Raw genomic sequence first — 22,043 nt, 5'->3', positions numbered from 1 at the left:
ATTTATTTCAACGACGTGAATCTGGTAATTGAGGGACCACGATTATCTTACGCAGATGACCTTAAACTCTACCTCTACCTATGTCCTTGGGTACGAAAGTGACCCCGTTGGCTTCGTACCACTCCAGGACAACATTTGAATAGGGGCAGATTAGCGACCAGAAGATCGTACGGCCCTCGTGTTGCTCCAACAGAGTAAGCAGGAGCTTCTGTAGACACTCCTTGAAGTAGATCTACATTCCCGGTAGTCACGAATGGCACACTCCGTTTGCCACATGAGCAGATCGCTTGCTAAATCATGATTTCTTGGCAAACTTTGAAAGTTTCTGCTTCCTTACTTCCTCCGGAACATCAAACTTGTGCTGGGCGTTGAAGAACAGTATCCCCGAAAGCTTTTTTTTATCTTTATGCAAGAGATTTTTAGCCGAAGGCTAGTTCATCTCTCTCCCCGGAAGCTGCCGGAAGTCCGCCTTGACGTAAGTCTCATCATCCATGATGAGACAATGAAGCATCTGGGTGTACAATTTCCAGGCCCGTGACTATCCTACCGTATTTTGCTGTTTGTCACGATTTGGAGCCTTCTGCACTTTGTACGTATGCAGTCCTTCCCGGTCCTTGGCTCTCTGAACGAAAGCCTTGGACAGATTCAACTTTTTGGCCAAATCCCTGGCCGAAGCATTGGAATTCCGTTTAAACGTTTGCACGACACGCTTGTGATCCTAATCACTAATAGAATATCCATTATGACCGCATTTCTCCTTCCGTTCGATGCTCAGAGTTTCATAGAAACGTTTAACCACACGACTTACGACTTACTTACAGCGATAATAATACAGTGTAAACAATACACTCTAAACTACTTCTACTCAAATTTTCAAGAGAAAATATCCAATGGATAATTTTCTACAGCGTCATTTTCCGTGATGCAATTTGATGTGGGACACCCTTTACTATCACTTCGGGTCACTGACTTGGTGTCCCATGCAGGTCTACAGCATGAGATTAAGCTCTCCCACCTTCGGCAAGGTGCTTAAGAATGGCCTACGGGAGGGAGTGATATCAGCGAGAAATGTCGCAATGATTTTCAGTCAGAACACGGACGTATGTGAACAATTTAAGCCGGAAAGGAAAAAATCTAAATGTGGTCTTAGGTTCGCATTTTCAATGCAGGTTCTGCGAGTGCACGCAGCTCATATACCACCAATTATATCGAGTCCCACAGACTCAACAATGTTAGTAGTTAGCACATAATACCCTGCAACAAAGTGGCTTAAATTACCCTTTTCTGTAGCCGCTCGCAAACCGGACGCAATCCACAAACGTTCGTCGATCTTGTTTTCCGTGCTGAGCACCAATGCTACCGACGCCAGGGAAGCAGCTCCCACACCTGGACCCTACCTATCGACCAATGAACTCACGAACCGGGGACCAACGGCTTTACTTCCCTTCCCTTCCTGCTGGGGTGAGAGGTAATAACGCTCCGGCGCCACTAATCCACAAACGTTGTACGTTCGCCCAAACAAACTACCGGGGAGCAGTCAAAGCAGACTTATTTAGCTCCAAGTAAGGAAGGCCTTCAGAAGAAGTAGATCTAGAAATGTGCTGCTGAACGAGCGTGAACCTAATCCCAGTTGCACGCAGGGCCTTTCTTTTGATTTCTATACTTTTGGTCTAGTTCCCCAGTGTTTGAGTCGTGACGCCAGCCTGATGGAAACAAACAAGATTGAAGTGGGAAGGTGTTTATTCTTCATCCGGACGAGAGCTGAATTACAAAGCACCGGCTAGCTCGCCTATTCAGTGCGCGGTTCCACGACAGCAAAAGCAGGAGGTGTTTAACACGCGTGCATGAACGCTATCCGGACGAAGATCAGGAGGTGACTCATCACTCTAATAAAATTTGTTTGGTTATTTTGCTTAACGACGTGTTCTGGATATCATCCAAACCATTTGTGGAATAGTTCTATCATTTGGGTTATCGTTCGGGTATGGTATTTTTTATTAGGGTAGCTGGCAGGAAAGTTCGATGTACGGCCAGCTAAGACGGTGGGAAGAAGCTGTTTCGATACGCACAGGCTTGCTGAAACTCCTCAAACTCACTGGAGGTTTTAAAACACTCTTGTCTTGCGAGTAAAGGGTGATACGGTCAAAATTTGGTCAATATCAACTTGACGTATTTCTTTCAATTTTGGATTTAAAAAACCTGAACACCCCTCATTTTGAAGGTGTGTGTGTGTAGAATGTTGCTCCTATTTTGATTTTGGAATTCACTCTTCAGTTGTCAAAATGCCGTCCAAGCAAGAAGAGCAGCGTATCAAAATTTTGCTCGCGCATCGCGAAAATCCGAGCTACTCGCACGCAAAGTTGGCAAAATCGCTAAAAGTTGCCAAATCAACCGTTACAAATGTAATTAAAGTGTTTGGGGAACGTTTGTCGACAGCCAGGAAGTCTGGATCGGGGGGAAATCGAAAACCGGAAGCCGCTGAGACGACAAAGAGAGTTGCCGGTAGTTTCAAGCGAAACCCTAACCTCTCTCTCCGAGATGCCGCAAATAAGCTGGGTGTATCGTCTACAACCGTGCATCGAGCCAAAAAATGAGCCGGACTATCGACTTACAAGAAGGTAGTGACTCCAAATCGCGATGATAAACAAAATACGACGGCCAAAGCGCGATCCCGGAGGCTGTACACGACGATGCTGACGAAGTTTGACTGCGTGGTAATGGACGACGAAACCTACGTCAAAGCTGACTACAAGCAGCTTCCGGGACAGGAGTTTTATACGGCAAAAGGAAGGGGAAAGGTAGCAGATGTTTTCAAGCACATGAAACTGTCAAAGTTCGCAAAGAAATATCTGGTTTGGCAAGCCATCTGTACCTGTGGCTTGAAAAGCAGCATTTTCATAGCTTCCGGGACTGTCAACCAAGAAATTTACGTGAAAGAGTGTTTGAATAAACGTCTGCTGCCTTTCCTGAAGAAACACGGTTGTTCCGTACTGTTTTGGCTGGATTTGGCATCTTGCCATTACGGTAAAAAGGCCAAGGAGTGCAGGTGGTTCCCAAGGACAAGAACCCTCCCAACACGCCAGAGCTCCGCCCAATTGAGAAATACTGGGCTATTGTCAAGCGGAACCTAAAGAAGACCAAAAAAACTGCTAAGGGCGAGCAGCAGTTCAAGGCAAACTGGCTTTCTGCGGCGAAGAAGGTGGACAAGGTGGCTGTAAAAAATCTGATGGCAGGGGTCAAGCGTAAGGCCCGGCAATTCGGATTTGGAAAAGCGGAAGCCTAACTGAATATTTTTCCTGAATTTTATACTAATTGAACTTGAAAAAGAAATTTAATTTGATTTTTTAAATAAACGATTTCACCGATTTACACGCGTTTTCCCTTGACCAAATTTTGACCGTATCACCCTTTATACCCAACAAACATTGAATGTTAAATAAGAGCTTATTCAGGCAAAAATAAGCTTCTTCAGCTAAAAAATGGCTTATTCAGCTGTTAATCAACCCAAATTGTTCGTTGGGTAGCCAGCTCTCACCTCAAGTGAGTGGCGGCAGGAATATGGAAGAAGTAAACAAAAACTCCTCGAGAGAGAGGGAGAGTGAACTTCAGCGAGAGGATGATTGGACGTGAGGTACGATTTTCGAGACTCCGGATGACTTTTTTGTTCGATGCAAGAAGGTCAGAGTTCACCCAGAGTGAGAGTAAGAGCGTGTGATAGAAAAGATGAACATGAATGGCAGTATACCTCACTCTAATTTTATTCTCCTTCGCAAGCTCTGAAGCTCAGTGGAATGATTTGGCAGTAGGCATTCTACTCCTCAGGAAAATGCTACGCTCGGCTCATCTCAAACTCGCGAGCGAGGCTCCATCAAGCCTGCTCTCACATACGAGCGAAGATTCTCCTGAAATTTCATGCTGATGTCATGTAGATGCTGACGCCCTGTTTACATGCTGCTGACTACTTTTTAGTGTAGTTTTATTACATTAGCACAAGTGTAAACACCCCACAATGAGCTTTTTATACTTACGCTAGATCATTAGCTCAACCAATTAGCAAAAATTTTAGGTGTTCCTGAAATCTAATGTTGGTGGAAGCTGACGCCCTGTTTACACAATGCTAACTACTTTGTAGTAGTTTTAGTACACTAGTACCAGCACACAAGCACAAGTGTAAACACACGATAATGGAGTACTTACATCTGTGCTGGTGTGCTAGCGCTTTTTCAAACCAGCATTAGGGCTACATTTAGCCTGTTGATGTTGACAGATAAGACAAACAAGTAAATAAAGCAAGTGGATGGTCTATCTTGCCCCTCTTACCCTACAATCGGTGAAAACAACATACGTGTCATCATGTTGACGAAAAAAGTATTTAAGTGTTTGTATGTAGATCAATTTACTTTATTTCATTTCAGCATTTTGAATGATAATGGTACACAGCACTCTATGAATAAACGTTGAAAAAGTCCCCTTAGTTACATTAGAATCATCTTACATACTGCCTATAATCGCATATCAGTCCCATGTGGAAAAAGTAGGTATTGAAGAAACGACAGTCGAAGTTACGAAGGGCGATTCCCATGTAAATATTTGAAAAGTCATAGTAAATTTATTAATATTTTTTTCCAAGTAGCATTGAAGCTAATCAACGAAAAATATGACAACACAAAAATCAGCACCAATTCAGTAACTTAACCTATGGGCGATTGAATCTTAGGATGGGACTGATATGCGATTACTACATTTTTCATGATCAATGTCCGTAGTTTATCTCACACTTGGCAAAAATACATATTATGGATCTGATATGCGATTATAGGCAGCATACGTGGTACTAACGTGATACAGTTTAAGAAGACTAACATTGTGGTATGGGAATGGCTTCAGCTTTTTGTCTCCATTGGTCCTATTAATTCATACATTTGCTTTTGGGAAGTTTGTATACATTCATTTACAGTAGTTTCTTAATTGTTTTGCTGATACGTTAACCAATTTGCGAAGTTGGATAATGTTGGAGAAAAAATAATACTAGGATAAATTAGTACGTGTCAGATGAATTTTTAAACTAAATTCTACGACACGAAAAAACATCAATACATTTTAATAAAAATCATAATATTTTAAACTAATTAAACCAACCTTATAATTATTATTCTGACTAATGAGATGAAAATTTACACTTACCTCTTACCTGCTAGGAAACATATGAATTTAAAACGTCTGGGGAAAAAATCCACTACCTTGTCTACTCATCAATTGTATCCATTGTAATAGTAGTAGTGGCTGATGATGCTTCGCCACATTTGGTTGTCTTTTTGGTGCTGCCGCTAGTACTCGTAAGGAACGATTTTAGCTGCTATAATCGTTTTCAGTTTTCCGTAAAATACGGATGCGCCATTGCTTGCTCTGCACTAAGCCGCAGTGTGGGACGGCAAATGAGCAATTTCTGCAGTAGATCCCGGCCTTTGGAGTTTAGCCGAGGCACCACCTGGCTCCACGAAGTTGTTGGAGGGTAAACTGCAAAATTTATACAAAATTAATAAAAAAAAAAATGTTTCTCTAAAAACAAAATTTTACACTCACGGGGAAATGGTTTATAGTCTGAAAGCTGCGTGATTCCTGGCCATGTATCCTCTGTTGGTGTGCCAAGAAGTTTAAAGATTCGTTTCAACTGATCGTCGACATCGGAGCCGGGGAAAAGCGGCCTTCCAGCGTTAGCTAATTCGGCAAAAATACACCCGGCTGACCACATGTCAATGCTGGTCGTGTATAGTTTCGCTCCAAACAGCACATCTGGAGGTCGGTACCATAACGTTACAACTTCAGCCGAGTAACATTTGACAGGAATGCCAAAAGCTCTAGCAAGTCCAAAATCGGCCAATTTCAGTTCGCCATTCTTATTGATTAGCAAATTTTGCGGCTTAAGATCTCTATGTAGGACATTATGACTATGACAAAAAGCTAGCCCTCGCAAAAGTTGGTACATGAAACTTTTGACCACATCCGGGTCAATCTCGCCGTTGAGACTATCGAAATATTTCTTAAGATCTTGATCGCAATGTTCGAAAACAAGTGTCAGCTTCTTATCCGAATGAAGAACATCATAAAGTCGTACAATATTCTTATGCTTTAGTTCCTAGAAATGAATTCTGCGATGAGGAATCTAAATGCTCAAATTGAAACTTATACCTTTAACAAACAGATTTCTCGCAGAGCCGAGCTGGGAACTCCTTCGTCGTCTTCATCTAGGCGGACTCTTTTCAGGGCCACAATTTCCAAAGTATCGCGATTTTTTCCTTTAAATACTGTACCATACGTACCCTCACCAATTTTCTCCAGTTTCTCGTACTTTTGCATCTTCCGTAGCTTTACTGTTATCTTCTCCAAACCCTGATTTGGAGAAAAGTATGTAAGTTATCTTTCATGATTGCTATACATGAGAATGTACCTGAATTTTGAGGCAGCGGTTTTTTTAATATTACAAAGAAATTTTTCGCAAATATTGCTCAAAAACACCGGGATTTTCTTCAATTTTCGGCACCAACAAACAACAAACTATATCGACACAGCCAGACTGAATGTCACTAAAGGAAACAAACGTGCTTCACTTCCTTTTACTTGACCAACAGCCGCGTTGCCAACACGCTTATTCTGGTCAACTCAAAATTGAGTCGAAGGTACTCATCTCAGCGGCAAGTATGGCTACTCAAAATTGAGTAGCCTTATGTTGACTCACTTTTGAGTAAACTACGTTCTCACGTAGACTGAGTCAAATCCACTCGCCGGTATTTTCAGTTGCGGGGAGGGTTTTTGTTTTGATTTTCATTCAAGAAAATGGAAATTGCCTGCTTCGGATTCATTCTACCGGAGCAAAACACGGTTCAACACCGTTTCTCTAAGCAATTCGTACTTACCTGAAGGCATTTCAGCCGGTTTTGAGTAACATTTTCCCTCCGACATGACTGGCATTTTTTCCAAGTCCAGGATTTTGCTGACTGAGTGGCTTTTACTCAGTTTGACATTTCTAGTTTACTCAATTTTTGACAACTCGATACATCGGACGAAAGTGAGTACGATCGACTCACCTGGTGAGTAAGCAGAAGTTAGCGTGAACTCTTTTGACGTAGAACTACGTCTTTGTCGACTATACTGGGGTGCAAGTCAAAAAATATGTGTGGTGAAGGAGTGTTAGGTTTTGAATAGAGTCGGTGTATAATGAGTCACGCCAAGAGAAAAACAGTTGAACTCGCATCACGGTTTTCGAAAGATTCCCATTCTTTTCACTTGGCAACAGAGGACTTCTACAACAACTTCAAATGACTTCTAGCGAGAGAAAAAAAATGCGGCTGTAGTAAATCATTATATCAGTGATTTTGTCAAATTATCTTAACAAAAAATAGTAGAAATTCTCATTACTGATCATTACCGAACGTATCCCATGACAATTTAAAGCTCACTGCGTGTTTATGCTCATTTCTTCGATAATATTTTATATTTTATTGCAATACCTTTCGTGGACCTTTCATAGCATCGTAATGTTTATTTACTTTGCCCGATAGGTAGCCGGTTTGACGGTTCGATAGGTAGACTTGGCTTCACTCTTGGCGTGACTCATTATACACCGACTCTAGTTTTGAACGCTTGTAACTTTGTCATTTATAGATGAAATTAAAATCCAAATACGCCAATCGATAGGATATTACATTACGAACCTGTTGAAATAAATATTTTTCAAATTTTTCTGTAATTAAACTTTTGAAAATGTACAAATGATAATTTTATCACTGATTTCATGAAATAAGCCTTTTTCCCAAACCCAGTCATCATAAACGAATACCACTTGGTTGCACATCATTCTGCTTGAACCTGAAAAGATATAAATCAGCGCTGCTCTCATGCCACTGCTCATTAACGCTTCGGACGGCGTGGCGCTTGGTGCTGCAGCAACCAGGACCAAATCAGCGGCTTAAGGTGGATCACGGCGTGACCACAATGAGGAAAAGCAAAAATGTAAACCCTCCGCCCTTCACAACAATCTCTCGCCCTCCCCCGCAACAACCTCTCGCCCCTTTAACAACCTCTCCTACCCCCCCCCCCCACCTTCAAACCTCTCCTACCCCCCCCCCACCTTCAAACCTCTCCTACCCTTCTCTCCGCCATCAAACCCTTCCTACCCCCCCCCTCAAATACCTCTCCTAAAAACCCCCTCCCCCCAACCCAAATACGTCTCCTAAACCCCCTCCCCTCAAATACCTCTCCTACCCCCCCCCCCACTAAAAATAACCCGAAAGCGAGACAGACTTTGACGATCCCTTTTTCCGGGAAATAAATTTTAAACATACCACAATCATTAGTAAAACCAAGTTTTACCAAATTTGAACATAAAATGGCTCTGAAGACATGTTTGATGACATTCTGTTGGTGAATTACATACAACTGACGGTAAAACTTATCTGGTGCCTCTATATAAGCAATTATATTAACATCCAAAGTCCATCCTATTTTACATATTCTGCACAAAAGAAACTTTCTGCTCCGCCCCATTCATAAAAAACTGCGGGAAATCCTATCAGGTTCTGAACCTGAAAAGATATAAAACAGCGCTGCTGTCATGCTTTTGCTCATTGTCGCTTTGGACGGCGTGGCGCTTGGTCCTGCAGTAAGCAGGACCAAATCAGTGACTTAAGGTGGATCACGGCGTGACCACAATGAGGAAAGGCAAAAATGTAAACCCTCCGCCCTTCACAACAATCTCTCGCCCCCCCCCCCTCAACCTCTCGCCCCTTTAACAACCTCTCCTACCCCCCCCCCCCCCCACCTTCAAACCTCTCCTACCCTTCTCTCCACCATCAAACCCTTATTACCCTCCCCTCAAATACCACTCCTAACCCCCCCCCCCCCCCCCCCACAAAAATAACCCGAAAGCGAGACAGACTTTGACGATCCCTTTTTTCCGATAAATAAATTTTAAACATACCACAATCAATAGTAAAACCATGCTTTACAAAATTTGAACAAAAATTTGCTTTGAAGATATGTTTGATGACATTCAGTTGGTGAATTACACACAACTGACGGTAAAACATATCTGGTGCCTCTATATAAGCAATTATATTAACATCCAAAGTCCATCCTATTTTACATATTCTGCACAAAAGAAACGTTCTGCCCCGCCCCCTTTCATAATAAAATGGCGGGAAATCCTGTCAGTTGTGGGGCTTAGAAAGTATGTTTTGAGCAGAATATGTAAAAAAGGAGGGACTTCGGATTTATTTTTTCTGCAAAATATGTAAAAAAGGGGGGACGTCGAATGTTAACCTAAATGCATATATCCTGCATCATAGATAGAGAAACTTTCTCTACTGATTTCAATTAACGCAATATAACTCAGAAGTGCTTTTGTTAAACCGAACTCGCGTTCTACTAATACTTCTCAGCGAATATTGAGAAATTGACAGTGCAATTCATTGCCATGTCGAAACATATGGCTGCAAAATACATGCGAAATTCCCGGAAGCGTGCGAAGGATCGTCAGGCAGATGGTTCTCCGAAACGACCCAAGACCGCTGCAGAGAGTGTTCGGTGTTATAAAGCCAACATGGAAGCAGTGATAGGTAATGCGGCACCATCAACTGATTGGGACGCTGGAGAAGGTCCTTCAACTCGAGGTAGGAAATTAAAATTAATTTGTATTGCTGATTACATCTAAAACTAGACTGCCCCAAAAAGTGTGATAAAAGTGCACGTTTCGGTCTAATCGTGTTCGAAGAACTTATTGCTTACATCATAATGGATAAGTGCACTGAAGACACCAATATAATTATATGGAAACTCGCACTTTGGTCAGACTTAATAAATGAAAACGCACTTTATAGTCCACTTTGGGGTGAAATGCGCAATAACCTTTGGAACCGCATACGTTCGAAATTTAAGGTAGGTTAATGAATGTTGGACCTATTTTTACCGGCGCTAATTTAGTCCAAGAATGTCTAAGAAACTTCTTCTCCAAGCTCAATTAATGTTGAACTAAGAAGCTACTTATTGGAAACCAAACGTTTGATTTGAGAAAAGTCAAAGTATTCTATTTTGCATCATTCTACAACCACGCTGTTAAGTACATATTAATGATGCATGCTAATTTCATGTTAGGATTGTCCTTCAAATTGGAGAAAACATAGGTGCTTGAACCCCGTATGATCGTTATACCCCTTCCTACCCTACTTCGCTGACAAGTATGAACAAACAAAATTTTTGTTCAATATTGAAAGTACCGTATAAGGAAAACAATTCAGTGCCAACATTTCAAAGGGGCGTAATTTCATTTGTAAACAATGGCTTTAGCCATCGATTTCTCGCGAATAAAAGCTCAATCATGAAAAATAATGACACCAATAGGTAGAAGAATGTTTCCTCTACCATCTAGCATTGTTATTTTGAAAGAGTGAGCTTTAAGATGCGAGAAATCGACAGCTAAAGCCATTTTTTACAAAATCAACTACGCCACTTTGAAATGTTGGCACTGAATTGCCTGTTGCATTATCATAAAATGCAAACTTCACTCTCTTCTCTGCTTCAGAGACCTAATTCAAAACTAATGATGGAGGGACTGAAAAAATAGCGTATTTTTTGCGAATTGTTTTATCCCACAACATGCATGGCGTTTTTGTGTATTATACTGTTGTGCAAATCAACAAAAAATGTGTGACGAAATAGTGTCAGTTCCTATTGTAGTCGATTTTGAATTTAGTGCTTATTGATTACATCAAAATAGTTCAATAATGTAGATATGTAGGGAACATTCTGTCAATTCTTAACCATTACATTAAATTTAAATACATTATCTCATGCGTAAGATGAACGGTGGTCTGATTATGCTAACATGAATTGTCGTGAGTTTCAGAAATGATTCCTTCTTGCTCTGTTCGTAGTGAGCAGCTTGACATGCCATCTCTTGGGCTTTCAAGCCAGGGTGAGTAACCGGTACGGGTTTTAAATTCTCAAGTTGCTACACACAAAAAATTATCGCTAATAAAATTAAAAAAACCATTGGTAGAATTAAAAGTTTGCATTGGTTCTTTTTGGTAGAAAGTCATTAGCATTCAAAACAAAAGTCAGACAACTTTCTAATCAAAAGTTGCCTGGTCACTGTTTTTAAAAGTTGAAACTTTCAAAATAAATTGTTCTACTGTCAAAAGAAAAGCTCGACTGGGTTGAAATTAAAAGTGGATTTTTTAAATTAAAATCATGCTTTTGGGCTTGAAAGTTTGGTATGAATGAAATAAGAGGGGTAATTTTGCGTTTGAAATAATAAAAATTCAGTTTAAAAATATGCAATTTTAATATTATAACACATAATTTTCATTTTAAATTCTATAAAATATTAATATCAGTTTTTTTAATTCATAATGTTTTTATTATAATTTAATTAATATATATTTATTGATATCCCAGTCACTCGTAATCTTTAGGGAAGTACTCCAGGTCCAAGAGAAGGTTTTATATACTACGATATTTTTCGCAGGTTTTATAGACTCCGATATTCCTTCGATGTACCGTTTCATATTTTCCAAGCTGAGCGCCGGATACTTCTAATAACATTCCTTTGTCAGTTCTTGCAATTCTCGCTCCGGAGGATACATCGGATCGGCTAGAGGAATGCTTTCCCGGTGAAACTACCGTCAATGGCATCCGTAGTGGCTTCTGTGGTGTCAACACCGAAGATGGTGCAAAGTGCTTCGTACTTTCAAGAAACGAGTCAATATCTGCAACAAGATAAGACCACCTTTAAATATTTCACCTTTAAAAGCTAACCCCAACGTAACTTACCTATTATTCAACTCCAGTTGCACATTCCGAAATAAGCTTCCTACTCTTGGCCAAACCTGATTCCAGCACTTCCATATGCTCGCACTGCACTCCACTGAACATGCGAATTCATATGTATTTTAATATTTTAAACTACATTTAAGTAAATCAAACTGGTAGATTTTTTCCTCGGTTTTTTTTTTTCACTTGTGATGGCTGTGGTGCACGAAAAAACGAAACAACCCAACATTTAGTCAATGGTATTTTTGACAGTTTAACAATTTTCATTTTGAAAATATGCCTTTTTAAAATAACAAGTATAAAGTGAAAGACAAACTTTTAAAATAACAATAATGCTTTCATGTTAAATATTGTCGTAGTTGAAACAACCAAAGTTGGGAGACTTTTAATTTGAAAATGCATTATTTTTGAAGGAACAATTTTTATTTTTTGTGTGTATGAATGTAATAATTTACAGAACGTTTTGAGCCAAATTTGGAGGGGGCTACACGAGAATTTAACAAGCGACTTGTTAATAATCAATTCGGTTCCGTGTGTGGCGTGTGTGACAGGCTGTGGTTTTTGAATGACTTGAAACCAATCACCATCGCTGAAGCCGAAGTTTTGTGTAACGTCAACATTAACGTGAGAGATTTGTCTGCTTGTCAGACTTGTCGCAGTAGCCTGAAACGCGGTAAAGTGCCAACTTTAGCTGTGTCGAACGGCTTTAGTTACCCGGAGTATCCATCAAATCCACCTCTTCCACCACTGGACCCGATTACAGAACGATTAATTTCACCACGGCTACCTTTTATGCAAATTCGGCGCCTGCGTTTCGCGGCAGGTATGTGGTTTATTGTTGAATTGGATTTTAGGAGAGATTCCTAACATCGATCTTACATTGTAGGCAGTTACGGCATCATCGGTCAGGTGATCAACGTTCCAGTGGATGTGGATCAGATGGTGAAAAAACTACCGCGACAGTTGGAGGATGACAGGGCTTTCAATGTTTGCATCAAAAAGCACCTCATTCACAAATCCAATTACCTATCTGGGTTTGTGAAGAAAGGAACCATTAAAGTCTGGCTACAGCATCTGGTGACCACTCCATTGTACCGTCGATACAAAATAACCTTCAGCGAAGACGAACTGAATATCATCGACTCAGGACCTAGATCCAACGCATCGCATCTGGAGAATAATTCAGTGGAATTGGAGACCATTGACATCGATCACGACGTCGAATTGCTGATTGGACAGCAGCACACCCTTTTATGGAACGAGGATAAGTGTCTGGAGATAGCCCCGGCCCAGAACAAAGTTCCACTATCCATCATATATGACGAACACGCCGAAGAGCTTTCATTCCCGGACATTTATTTTGGTTTTCCAAGGACATTCAATCCGGATGTACGTGTAACACCATTTATGATGGCTACCAGCGAACTAAGGCGCCGTGATCGACGAGGTGCTAAGCCTCAACATTTGTTGTACATGGCAATGAAGATACTCCGCCTGCGCGTTTCCGAGGGACTCCAGTGTACGTTTAAATGCATGGCAACAGCAAACATCACGCGTGCCATGTTGAGCGACAAGGAATTCTTGGAAAAATGTATCGATCGGAACTTGTCGTTTCTAAAGTCCATACCGAACTCGGTTCAGTACTGGCAGCAGCGCAAACGCGATCTGTTTGCAATGATTCGGCAGCTGGGGAAACCAACAATGTTTCTCACCTTGAGCGCCAGTGAAACCAAATGGACTCATTTGCTTCAAACGCTGCAAAGGCTGTCAGACGGGCGCAGCAACAACGAATTACAAGACGTTATGCAGCAACTAACGGCACTACAGCGAGCAACGCTAGTGAATCAGGATCCGGTGACATGCTGCATTTATTTCAACAAGCTTGTTGACATAATCATGCAGCTGTTGCAATCGCCGAGATATAGTCCGTTCGGGCAGTATCGCGTGGTGGACTACTTCAAGCGCATCGAGTTCCAACATCGCGGTAGTCCTCATGCCCACATACTTATATGGCTAGCTGGTGATCCGTGTGAGGTGGTCTCGGAGAGCATGCCCGCCACAGTAAATCTCATCGACAACCTATGCTCCGTTCGCGCTACTGATTTGTCTGAGAACTACAGCAACCAGGTGCACAAGCATACCTTCACCTGCTTCAAACGGAATGAGAAGCGATGCCGTTTCAATATTCCATACTGGCCAATGGATCAGACGCGGGTATTGTTGCCGATACCCGCTGACGATGGTCGCCGCGAGCAGCTGAAACGATGTTCTGCCAAGATAAAAGAAGTTCTGGAGACTAAAGTGTTCGAGACGTTCGAGCACTTTCTCGACGACTGCAACTGCACATACGACTACTATCTAGATGTTATCCGCGCCTCAATAAATCGTCCAACTATCATGCTCAAACGGTCGATGACAGAGTTATGGACAAACCCGTTCAACCCGTGGATTGCCAACGTCCTTCGATCAAACATGGACCTCCAGTTCATCCCGGAAGCATTCTCGTGTGCTGCGTATGTCGTTGAATATGTCAACAAGACAAATAGAGGCATAAGCAGCCTACACCGTGACCTCGTTAAACTGCAGGAAGAGTATCCGGATCAAGATTATACGGCACTGCTGAAGAAGGTGAGCATTAAGATGCTAAACTCCGTGGAGATGTCTGCGCAAGAGGCCGCCTGGTATTTACTTCGCCAGCCGATGTCGGAAGCTAGTCGAAAGGTAAATTTGTTGTTTCTTATTTCTAAGAGAAGTCTCAAAATATCTACATTTACAGGTGGACTTTCTTCCGACAATGTGGCCACACGAACGTATAAAATCTCGGAAACGTTCTCAGCAGATGGATGAGGAGGGCATCGAAGACGAGTCAACCGATGTGTGGACACTGAACATTATTCAAAAGTACGAAGTTCGTGTAGGGCTGGATGATGTATGCTTAGCAGATTTCGCGGCTCACTATACGAAGGAGAGAAGGGCCAACACGTACAAGCTCCGCGCCAGACCTCGCGTTTTGCGGTGGTGTGCTTACAGCATGAACGAATTGGTGGAGTACAAGCGTGAGATGGTTCTTCTGTTCTTGCCATTCAGAAATGAGTTGTGTGATGTTCTTGATGAAAACAAGTTCCTTGAGTTGTATGACCATAATGAGGCTGACATCCTGAGGAAGTGCAAGGAATATTCCACTGACCTGGACCTGGAACATACAGTACAGGAGTATCTCCGCATGTGCGCTGAGGATGAGGCCAACGAACAGCAGAATGTGGCCAGCGATAAACACGATGAATTTGTTCGAACGATTGCCATGGATCCGAATAACGACGACATCACACATCTGCCCATCGGTACTTTGTCATCAGTTATCAAACAACGTACGAATGTAATGTCGAAGCAAGATTTTTGTGCCATGGTACGAGCTACCAATGCGGAGCAGCGAGATTTGGTCTTGCAAGTGATTGACGGACTACACAATTTCAACGACAATAATAAACCGCTCCAGATCTTCTTCACGGGCCCTGCAGGTTGTGGTAAGACGTTCACGCTGCGCATCTTGATGGAGACGTTCAACCGCTTTGGTCAGGCGCAAAACTCACAGAATAACGCCTATGTTGCATGTGCTTCGACGGGAAAAGCAGCGGTTGCTATAAATGGGACGACAGTTCATTCAGCGTTCCGCATCACCATGGCACGTAGAAACAACGCTAGTCTCAGCTTCGAATCCCTGCAACTGTACCGTAACGCATTCGCCAATATCAAGGCAATAATAGTAGATGAAGTAAGCATGGTTGGTGCGGACGTGCTAAACACCATTCACGCTCGTCTTCAGAGTATCACCGGAAATTATGACGATCCTTTCGGGGGAATGAACATCATTTTCTGTGGGGACTTGCGTCAGCTACCACCTGTGAATGCACGGCCCGTTTATAAGCCATGCGCAAATTCTATGCACGGTGCCGTTCTGTGGCAGTCTCTAGATTTCTTCCCGTTGGTTAGAGTTATGCGACAGACCGATATAGAATTTTCTACCGTACTCACAAAGATTGGCAACGGCGAACAACTCACCGTAGAAGAAACCGGACTGATTGAGAGCCGATTCCGCACTACCGAATGGTGTAAACAAAACGTGCCGAGCGCAGTACGACTCTTCCACCGAAATGTTGACGTTGAACGGTACAATTGCGAAGCATTAACAGATCTTGATGGGCTGGATTGTACAGCTGAGGATGCATTCGTAGGGTACAGCAATGTCGAGCAGCTGGCCAGCTCTCGCATAAAGCTGTACAAGATGAGTGTGGTCGAGACCGGTTGCTTGCCTTACATGGTACGCCTCGTAGTGGGAATGCCGTACATGGTCACCACGAACGTCGACGTTGAAGATGGTATAGTCAATGGAGCGATTGGTGAACTGCAATACGTAGAGCATAACGAAGATGATCCTCAACAGAGTATTATCAAACTGTGGCTCAAATTCGACAGCGTGGCAATTGGTGCGGCTTTGAGAATTAAATCACGACCGACGGTATACTCGAAACCCGGAATATTGCGACCTGATTGGACCCCCATCTCCAGGCGATCGGCCAACATCAAGCTCAGTGGTAGCATCAAGTGCAAGCGTATCCAGTTTCCAGTAGTCAGTGCAAGCGCGCTCACCGTTCATAAGTCGCAAGGAGGCACATTCAATGAAATAGTTTACGGTTATGACAAGAGCCAAGATCAGCAGCTGGTGTATGTTGGTCTATCCCGAGTTAAGTCTCTCGAAGGTCTCTATTTGACAAACTCCGCCAATGTATGCAAGTTCCATCATGCCAAAGGCAGCAAGGCCCCAAAAATGGTAGAGTTGCGTAGCGAAACGCAACGTTTAGTGAACCACCGATTGCAGACACTTGGCGACGAGATCATGGGTGCAATAGAGGCTTGTGGAAATGCCTGTACGCTAATGAGTGTAAATGTCCAAAGCCTCCAAGCGCACTCCTTGGACATTGCTACCGACCGCATACTTACTAGCGTAGAACTACTGGCCTTGAGCGAAACATGGCAGGACAATGAATCGCTTATTGAAATTGACGGCTTCAACTGTATCGTTCAGTTTAAGCGACCGAATATGCGAGCAGGAGGTGTAGCCATCTACGAAAAAATCACCGCATCTACCATGGCCAGTTCTCACGCGATCGAGAGGCTTAGTGAGCAGTACGACGAGCAACTCCGAGTGGCTGATAGCTACGGCGATATCTGTGCTGCTGAAATTGTTATAATGGGCACTCCAACATTGCTGGTATCGGTGTACATTATGCCAAGTAAAGGTTTCATTAGGGGAAACGCAACTATTTGTCAAATAAACTATATATTTTCAACAGGCACTACGATGAAACAGAAGGAGTATTTCATTGCACGTACCTTGATGACATACGCCAGATGTACCATGCCTATGATTGTTACCGGAGATTTCAACATCGATGTGTCCAAGTCAGAGAACTCCGGTTTCATTGAGTTCATGAAGAGGCACCTTCGATTGACTCTTGCCACTGATCCCACGCAAGCGACCACTCTTGGTGGTTCGTGTCTTGACTTGATGTTCATCCGGAACATTCGTGCGGAATGCAAGAGATACTGTTCTTATTTCACATACCACAGACCGATACTGTCAATACTGAAGATTTGAACACAGTGCGTTTTACAAAACCAAACTCCACCAATATTAATTAGACTACTCTTCTAGGACAGGACTTCATCCAACCGATGATTAGAAGATCATCGTGTGACTTCAATCAACAAATGACGAACTATTAGGCCCAAGCACATCCTAGAAGGGACGAATATCAACATCACCCAACGGTTCTTTCGGAACCACAACATCAAACGGCCCTTTTAAGGGCCACAAATAAAATTAAAAGAGTTGATTTTAAAACTTAATTGCATATAATGGAAATTCAAATAGTTACCAGTGTCTACATCAAAATATGTAACGGCTTGTTTAGGACCATACATTTGAACTTTCATAATTTATTACATTCCAGGAAAAATACTTGAACCAACATTGAACACTAACAAAATTTCAAATATTGTTTTTATGTGTCCCACACATGAGTTGTTGCAACGTGATCAACAAATCAATATCTATGTGTCGGCCACATACTTAATATATGTACATATAAAAACCATGCGTGACCACACATACTATTCATTTGCGTGTAAATTTCATGTGTACTTCTGAGTGGATTCTGCCATTGTCGTGAATTCCGGCACTGTGGCTGCGACTGCACTCCGCGTAGCTCAGCATCCTTTACATGCGTCCACACTCTTGAAAAGTATTTTCCAAACTGATTATCGGGTCGAACCATCGTCGACACGAAGCTCTAATGCTATTCCTCTCTCTTTCTCTCCCTCTCGTCATTTCTTCTCTTTTCTTCGACGTTTCATGACAGTTAGCCACCGTACGGGATTCGGTACCTTTAGCCATAAACTGTATATTGGCATAAACATACAAATCCAAATACTTATGTTGCAATATATTTTGAATTCTATCAACCAAACGAACTTTTTTTTTTTTTTTTTTAGCAATTAGACTAAACAGTTTGTTGTAGCAATTTTTAAGTGCAAAAGCAACTTTTTTTACGAAAGCGTACCGTTTTTCCAAATTAATCATTATTGACTACTATAATCCCTACATCCTCCTTCTCCTGTACTCTCAAATTAGTATGGACTGTTTTGATGACTAATACATACAAAGCACCATCTTTGTGTATTAAATGATAGTTCTAGGTATAGGGAAAAGTTTAAACTAAATATTTGTACCACTTTGAGAAAATAATGTAAACTTCCGCAATAGCTAGCATCATCCTCCCCATGAGGAACTTCAAATGTCAAAAGGGTACACGAGCCAATTACTATGGTGATAAGGCACTTTCCTTTTTCTTCTGTAATGTTAAATTTAGTAAGAAACCACGGTCCTCAGACACTTACCACACCACAAAAATGACCCTCCCACCACTTGAGGGGCGACATTTCTTGGATCTGAGATTTAACTACCACCCAAATTATGTGATATATTGGCGGTTAAATTTCAGAACTTTCTGTATACTACTAATTCGTTGAAGATTGCATTCTTCTCCGTAAGCAAAGCATGATGTAATTATTCAAATTTATACAGAAAATCGATCGAAATGGGATATATAAACATACTCACTCTTTAAGTTTGCTGATTCGAATCGGTGCTACACTTCTTGACGTTTCGTTTGGCTGTTATCGTTCATAAATATAAGTACCTATACTAACGATCTTCAATCAATTGAATTCAATCAGTTCCTGTTTTCGAAAGTCAATGAAGATAACAAGGAACAACAGGGGAATGAAGTAAGATACGATAAGGTAGGATGAATTAAGAAGTAAAGAAAAAGTTTACCATTAAAAATTGTCTTCACAGTGCCCATTCAATTTTTATTAACATTAATCTGGAACAATTTCAATCAAAAACACTGTATGCGAAAATATCCCTGTACCTTTCAGGTTTCTTGATGCACCTTTTTGGTCTGTTAGGTTCCAACGAAGCCATCCCTTCCTTGACAGATTCCCGAAGGCTGCTATCGATATTTTTTGCCTGCTCTTCATCATAGTCGTCCACTGTTTTAGTGACAACATCATCTTTCTCCGAATCTTGAGTATCTTCGACCTCACCGTCTACCGAACGTGATAGCCTGGGTGCGTGCTTTACGTCCTGCACGTTACGAGCATACTGAACTCCTCCTTCGCTGCGAATAACCACCTTTGCACCGTCACGAGTCAAAACAGTGTATCTTTCCCTTGAAAACAACGGTTCCATTTTACTTTTCCTTGAAATTGCAACCACTACCTTGTCTCCCGCTTTAATATTGGAGGGCTTGGCTCCTCTATGCTTGTCTGCGTAGCTTTTGCTTATGAGTTTCGCCAACCCATCCTTTTCTCGTACGTCCGACTCGTCTACTTCTTTAATGGACTTTGACTCCCATAGGGCCGGAAATGCTCCTCGGTACCTCCAACCCACCAAAAGCTCAAAGGGTGTTATTCCCAGTCTGGAATGAGGCTTTATTGTATTATGCACATGAACGTATCGATCCAGAGCAATTCTCCAGTTAACTCCATCCTCCTTACTCCCTACCAGGGCTTTCAGGACCCCCTGATTTTGGCGTTCGACTGCTCCGTTAGACTGGGCACTGAGAGGAATTGACTTGCGTACTCTTACCCCTTTCTCTTCCCATTGATCTATAAATTCCGTGCAGCGGAATGGCGGCCCGTTGTCGCTTTGGATGATCATCGGGAGACCCCATGTTGCGAAAATTTTCATCAGAGCCGCATTTGTACTTCTCGCATCTATGCTTCGGATCTCCACGACCGACAGAAACCTGGAAAAGGTGTCAACTACTACCAGGAACTCTCCAGTGCCACATCCACGTACTGTGAGGAAATCAATTTGTAAGATTTCCCATGGTCCTTCCGGAAGACTGCGGCATGAAAGAGGAATAGGAGGATTTCTTCTTGAAATAATCAGGCAGGTTTTACAGGATTCCACGAACTGTTCGACCGCTTTGCCGATACCCGGCCACCAGAAATACTCACGAATGATTCGTTTCATCGCAGCACAGCCCAAATGGCCTTGATGGGCAGCTTCTAAAGCCCGAAGACGAAGCCTTTCTGGAAGAACGATCTTGTCATCTTTAAAAATCGTCGGTCCCATTGTCCGAAGGTATTTACGTTGTTGCTCGTATTGTCGAAGATGACCTGGCCAGGTCTTGGAAGCTAATGCTTCCCTAACTTCCAGCAGCTCAGCATCGGTTTCTGAATCCTGTTCTATATCTTTCCACGATATGTTCATTGAACCAGCATCAAGAGCATACAGCAAATGTTTATCATTGCTCTCGTCAAATGGGGCATCCGATTGCGTTTTATCTATCAGCCTTGAAAGAGCATCGGCAACGTTCAAATGACCCGGAACCCGCTTCATACTGAAATCAAATGATTGCAATCTCAGTGCCCATGCTTCCGCCCTTGAAACAGCCCGTTTACTAGCTTTCCTGCCTTCTCCGAAAATAAACTCATTCGCCTCCGAATCCGTTCTGATGGAAAAGGATTTACTAGTTAAGTAAAAAGAGAATCTCTCTACCCCCCACACGATAGCTAAGGCCTCCTTTTGAGTTTGTGGGTACCTCTTTTCTACATCGGTCAGTGCTTTTGAAGCACAAGAGATTATTCTTGGCGTACTTTCGCTGTTGTACTGTACCAGCACGGCTCCGAGTCCTATAGGGGAAGCATCCACAAAAAGATCTGTCTCATCTGTACTGGAGAAATAACCCAATTTGATAACTGAACATAAGGCTTCTTCCTTAAGGAACCGGAATTCGTCCTCTTCCCCGTCTGTCCAATAAAAATCATCTGATTTCGCAAGCTCTCTTAACCGCTCCGTCTTCTCTGCTCTTCGTAAAATAAACCGCTCCACGAAGTTGATCAGGCCCAAAAAACTCTTGACCTCAGCTTGTGATTCCGGTCTGCGAAAGCTTTTGATGGCTTTAAGTTTTTCATCCTCTATTTTGAGACCCTCGCTTGACAGGTTGAATCCCAAGAATTTGACCGAATGTTTTCCGAAAACGCATTTTTCGCTATTGAGACTAACATTGTGCTCATGAAGACGGAGGAGCACCATCTGTAAATTTTTGTCATGTTCTTCCTGCGTCTTTCCATGAACGAGGATATCGTCTAGATAGTTTCGAACTCCAGAGCAACCAGACAGGATAATAGTTTGACAGATTTCCTGGAAGATGTCTGGTGCGTTGCACAAGCCAAAGGGAAGTCTTTTGAACCTGTAGGTACCATTGCCCGCAAAAAAATTGGTGAGATGACGAGATTTCTCATCCAGAACTACATGGAAGAAGGCACTCGATAAATCGAGGGTCGAGAAAACAGTTGCTCCATTCAACTCTGCCAAAATCGATTCCAGTGTTGGCATTCTGAATGGAGTTCTGATGATGCATTTATTAGGACCTCTCAGATCCATAGCATCGCAAGGGCGTGCAATCAATCAAGGGCCACCGAGAGGGCCACGGTGAAACGTAAAGCTTCTGAAGACGGTGGCAACAACGAGGTACCGGTGCCGTGGAAAACCGATGTTAGACGTAGTCCTTAGCTTTTTGTTCCTGGCTCGAGATTTCTTCAACTTTGAAGACAAGGAAGCTGTTATCTTCCTTTCCGCTTCC

At 42.3% G+C, this 22,043-nt stretch overlaps 2 protein-coding genes across 2 annotated transcripts; one reads left to right on the top strand and one right to left on the bottom strand.

The window, feature by feature from the left end:
* Positions 1-5,327: 5,327 nt before the first annotated feature.
* On the bottom strand, positions 5,328-6,542 carry Cdk5 (Cyclin-dependent kinase 5). The gene is made up of 4 exons (XM_065221704.1): positions 6,449-6,542; positions 6,190-6,390; positions 5,584-6,136; positions 5,328-5,517 (listed from the first exon to the last, which is right to left on the bottom strand). Exons 2-4 carry the CDS (start codon positions 6,355-6,357, stop codon positions 5,369-5,371), a joined length of 870 nt encoding a protein of 289 aa, XP_065077776.1. The 5' UTR covers positions 6,358-6,390; positions 6,449-6,542; the 3' UTR covers positions 5,328-5,368.
* A 6,795-nt stretch (positions 6,543-13,337) lies between these two features.
* Positions 13,338-18,014, top strand: LOC135700938 (uncharacterized). The gene is made up of 2 exons (XM_065221607.1): positions 13,338-14,547; positions 14,603-18,014. The coding sequence occupies exons 1-2, from the start codon at positions 13,360-13,362 to the stop codon at positions 17,480-17,482; spliced, it is 4,068 nt and encodes a 1,355-aa protein (XP_065077679.1). The 5' UTR covers positions 13,338-13,359; the 3' UTR covers positions 17,483-18,014.
* The last annotated feature ends 4,029 nt before the right edge of the window (positions 18,015-22,043 follow it).

Source organism: Ochlerotatus camptorhynchus, unplaced genomic scaffold (assembly GCF_037179485.1).
Source record: "Ochlerotatus camptorhynchus isolate MF236.1 unplaced genomic scaffold, CSIRO-AGI_Acam_v1.1 ptg000146l, whole genome shotgun sequence".
Taxonomy (NCBI): Eukaryota; Metazoa; Arthropoda; class Insecta; order Diptera; family Culicidae; genus Ochlerotatus; species Ochlerotatus camptorhynchus.
This window is presented reverse-complemented; position numbering and strand designations above follow the sequence as displayed.